The 4,868-nt window shown below is 46.8% G+C and overlaps 1 protein-coding gene across 1 annotated transcript in view; it reads right to left on the bottom strand.

The window, feature by feature from the left end:
- ABCA1 (ATP binding cassette subfamily A member 1) overlaps positions 1 to 4,868 on the bottom strand; it is an 84,776-nt gene that overhangs the window by 74,303 nt on the left and 5,605 nt on the right. The window contains exon 2 of the mRNA XM_017739346.1: positions 4,661 to 4,804. Coding sequence (XP_017594835.1) covers positions 4,661 to 4,726 — 66 coding nt within the window. The 5' untranslated portion in view covers positions 4,727 to 4,804. The remainder of the gene's footprint in view (positions 1 to 4,660; positions 4,805 to 4,868) is intronic.

Here is a 4,868-nt window from a genome sequence, read left to right as displayed (position 1 = left end):
GGCTGGAGAAATAAAGATCTCTCTGAAACAGCTATCAAGAATCTGTCTGTCCGTATATATTTCCTTTCCATGGGACTCCTGGTTTGATATATGCGTGTTGCAGTATCCCCACTGCAACATTCTGTCATCTGTTATTTTCATGCCCACACTGTACAATTACCGGGTAAGAAACTCCACTGAGACCACACTAACAAAGGTGCCCGGAAGATGCCTCATATCTTTGGTCTCTTACTACAACAAACAATGTAGTGGCAGCACCCCCCCAGCCATTAACATTCACAGCCTGTTTCCTTCTGCATTAAACAGTGCTCTGGCTCCCAGAGATCAAAGATGGCTCCCAGAGACCAAAGATGCTCAGAGCGAGGACACTGACAACTTGTCTACTCCTTCTGTTTTCAGGATACTCTTATAGCGGCTGCCAGGATAACACAGCAGGACTTTTCCTCCTCTTCACAGAAAAGTGGCTATGAAACCAAGACAAGTCCATTCCCTCTTCCAGCGTCAATGGTCATGCTCTTGCACATGTCACAGCCCTCTGCCACTGTGGCTGTAGGCAAGCAGCATGTACCCCAAGCAACTGCTGCTACACTGTTTGGGGAAGAGCACTGTCAGCTAGGCTTGTGGAGGCTTCCTGGGGGGACCGGTGTGGACAGATGGCCTCTCACAGCCCTGCAACTGCTACAGAACCAATGAGAAAATGCTGCCCTTGAGCTCAAGCCCTGGCTTGCTCACAGAAATATCAGCCCCAGCCATATGACACTGGGGGGGGAGAGCAGTGCCCAAGCGGCCCTGTTGCTGAAGGGGGAACTGGCCACTTGCACACACAGCTCCTCTTCTGCACACCCAGTTACCGGTAACTACACTGTCATTAAGGTAAACACATGTGGGCTACATGCACAACACACCTAACTTGGCAGATTGACAAGCTCAGGGAGGACAGAGAAAGGAGGGAGGCAGCTCACACTGACCAAGCTGCACCTTTACAGCTGAAGGCAGGTACCACAGCAGGCAGCAAAATGCTGCAAGTGAGAGACAGCTGGCAACTGCTGCACCAGCGGCTCACACAGGGACAAGATCAGAGGGTCAGCAGCATGTCTGCAGAGACTCCTCAGCAAGCCTCTTGTGCTGCTCAACAAAAACTGAGTTACCTTCCTTTGCTCCTAAAGGCCAGCAGGTTCCCTCCCCTGCCATGACAGCACTTTTCATCCACTGTAGCCTTTCTAGACAAGGACACAAAGATACTAAAAAGGGAACACGTCTCACTGAGCTTCATTTTAAGTGGATACTGAAAGATCAAGTCTTCTCAGCCACTTTTCTGCTGCAACTACTAGACCAGCCTGGTAAATAATGAAATTAATCTTCAAGCACTCAACCCCTCAGCTATCCCTGCTCCACCTGCAGTTGAAGTAGGAACATCCCATTTGCACACAGCAGGTGAGTTCAGCTAAGAACAAATTTGTCCTAATTTTACCAAGGTTAATACCTAAAGCATGCCAAATTTATACCAGTTGCATGATGCAGGATGCCATTAAACACTGAGCTCTACATTGTGTCAACAGGAAATCTATTGAGCAAGACTATCACCCCATCCCACTGTCAACTCCCCTCCACACCTTTATGATCCAGTTTCAGTGCAGGGAGCTACCAGCAGCTGACCAGTCTCTCCATGCAACTTTGAGGTGTCTCCTCATTTGCAAGAAAGCAGGGAGAGAAATGTTTTTACACAGTGACCCCTGAACATGATTTTTCTTTCCTCTCTCCCCATGTGAGCTCTTTTCCCCCACTCCGGTGTTGTTGGAAGTTATCCAGTACAAAGTAACACTTGAACTGCACACGTCAGGGCGAGCTTTGAACCCAGCTTTCGCAATTCAGCCCAAACTCGCAGCAGCCAACAAGGGGGTTCAGTGGGAAGCCAAGGCTAGCCCACACTTCTCGTGAGAAGAAGGGTAAGGATCAAACTATTTCTAGGCTACACCTTCAGTAAGTACAAATGGGAGAGAGCCTTCATCACCACAACCCAACTCAAGGACAATGATCTCCTACCAGGAAAGCAAAGAGATGAAAAACTGTGCAGCCATGATAACAGCATGGTGAAAAGAGATGTTCTGCTCCTTCTCTGCCATTTCCTGTTAAGTGGCCTTCCCCTCCTGACATCTTCAGGTAAAGCCCAAATGAGAACTGTTAATGAGAAAACCCCTACACAATTGAGGAGCCCCACAAAAACAAGCCGTGTCTCAGGCTTTCATTATTAACTGACTAACAGTCAGTGGGGAATAGAGATTCTGAGCAGTTTCATGCCCTCTAGGGTACTTGATGGGAAACCGGTATAGAAACCGCCAGAAGGTGCCAAGAAATAGCTGAGCAGATCCAAAAGGGTTAGCCTGCTGCATTTCTCTGGCACCACCGAAGGATATAATTCACCCTTGCTGCCCAGTCACAGCCCTGCGCCCAGCACAGCTACCTTGACATGACACAAGGTCTGCTAAACTCAGACCTCTCCACACCTGATGCAGTACTAGGGTTGTTTGGCCTGGAGAAACAGAGGCTCAGGGGAGACCTTATCCACTCTCTAAAACTACCTGAAAGGAGGTTGTAGGAAGAGGGAGGTTGTTCTCTTCTCCCAGGAAACAGTGACAGGACCAGAGGACATAGCCTCTAGCTGTGTCAGGGGTCAGGTCGGACATCAGGAACAGTTTTTTCACTGCAAGGGTGGTCAGGCATTGGAACAGGCTGCCCAGGGAGTAGGTGGAGCTGCTGTCCCTGGAAGTGTTCAAAAAAATGACTGGATATGGCACTTAGTGCTACAGTTTAGTTGGTGTGGTGGTGTTTGGACAAAGGCTGGATTTGATGATCTTGGAGGTCTTTTCCAACCACAATGACTATGATTCTATTATTTTCAGAAGATTCTACTGAAGAAAACCAAGCTATCATCCTCAGCATGAAATTCAGCTGCTCTGAAACACCCTCCTGGTTTCCTCAGTTTAACATCACTCCAGAAAATCCTACAACATCCTAGAAATGCCCTACTTTCTAAAGGCAGTTTGGTAGTAGGCAAAAGTTAGACCTCTAGTAGCAAGGTAGGAAGAGTGCTTTTAGCTCTTAGAGCCTAGGTTACATGGGCCAATAGCTGAGAAGAGCCAATCTTAAGGAGCCACAGCCAGTCTTGAGACTACTTCCCCAGCTTCATTTGCAACATTTTTCTAAACCATAAGTCTGTTCACAAGGCCAGGATGTGACCCATACATCCAGAGAGCAGACAGCCTCACTCCTTGCAGTTGACACAGTCCATGACCTCTCTGGTGGGCAGTCCATGAGATCAAGACTCATGAAAGGCAAAAACACACAACAAAAACTTTGTCATCACTGGCAGTTCTATAACCACAGATGTATACAGGAAAAGTCAAAGAGGCCATAAGCCCCCTTTGCCTGTTTTATTTAAGAATGGACTAATTCCAGTTCTGAATTCACTGGACCCAAGTCTTATAAAAACAAGCCTCAGACACCTGAGTGAATACTTCAGGGACTGTCACCATTACCAGTGGTGAATATGACAGCCTCCCCTCCCTTGTGACACTGAGTTACTAAAACAACACAACCCAACTGGCTGGCAGGCATCCTGACATTTGCAGGGTTCAAAAACCTTATCAGAGACCACTTTCCACTCACCACTTCAGTAACCCGTGTTCCCTTCACATTCCCTACTGATACCTCCTCAAGGTCAGATCTAGCAGGCTAGATCCTCTGAACAAGCCTGTTGCACAAATCATGGCCTTGTCCAACACAGGTATTTCCTAAATCTCTAGAGGTCCAATACCATCTTTTCTCAGGCTTTTAGCTGTTTTCAAGAGTTATAGCATCCTATGAGGTCTCATTAAGCTAAAGGCAAAAGAATTTTAAGAACACCACATTGGATCCACACTCTTGTGTCCTTGTTATCACAAGGAGAAACTCTTCTTACATACTGTGTATTCTTAACAGGTAAATTTCCACAATGTTAACATATGGTGAGGACAGCATTTTAGCCACTCAGAAGACACCTTGGCAGGAAAACATCAGTTGCCTGGGTTTATCCTCATGCCGATACAGGAACATGCTTCCTGCCATCCATTTAATCTATAGCTTCTGCTGTGAAGTTACATAGCAGGTTTGGGATTCTCTCAATGATTTAAGTGACTGGAGATGTCTGCTATTGCCTCTGCCACTTCTGCCATTAGGAAATGGCAGAATTTTGTTGCTGTTGTTGCAACTTGCAGCATTCAAAAGCTTTTAGACTCACGGGCACATCCCTGCAGCCTGGCAATGCCTCACCCACAGAGTGGAGCAGGTCTCAGTACAGGTTTTCATTTCACATCTTCCTTGCAGCACAGAGCAGTCATGCACCCTCCTCTCTGCCTGATCTGACATCAGTGTTTCAGTACTCCAACACTCTCACACTGGAATTCAGGACAGAAGTCTTGAGTGCCTTCAAGCCCTCTGGTTTCTGTCCACCCACCACTCTCTCCAATTTGAACAGGTTTTTCAAAGCCAGACCAGTTGCTCAGCCAGGAATCACTAGAGGAGGAACACTAAGTAAGATAGAGGATGTTTCCCTGTTTTTCTCGAAAAGTAAGCTACAAGACTATAACTTAAGATCCCAGAACACCCTTGGGCTAATACTTACAGTCTGTCTTCTTCTGTAGGTAAAGTTCTTCCATAGCAGCAACCCCAGCTGCGTCCAGAAAGCCATCTTCCTTCAGCAAAGCCTAGAAGCTCTCTTTGTGTAGCAGCAGCAGTACACAGTACAGATGTTGTGGCTAGGCATCAACTAGTGAAAGAAAAGAAAAACAAGAAGAAAGTTGGAAGGGAAAAGTTGTGTCATTCAAAACAGA

This window comes from Corvus brachyrhynchos, unplaced genomic scaffold, assembly GCF_000691975.1.
Source record: "Corvus brachyrhynchos isolate BGI_N302 unplaced genomic scaffold, ASM69197v1 scaffold547, whole genome shotgun sequence".
In the NCBI taxonomy this organism is placed as follows: Eukaryota; Metazoa; Chordata; class Aves; order Passeriformes; family Corvidae; genus Corvus; species Corvus brachyrhynchos.
The sequence above is the reverse complement of the archived record's forward strand: the minus strand, read 5'-3'. Positions and strand labels throughout refer to the sequence as shown.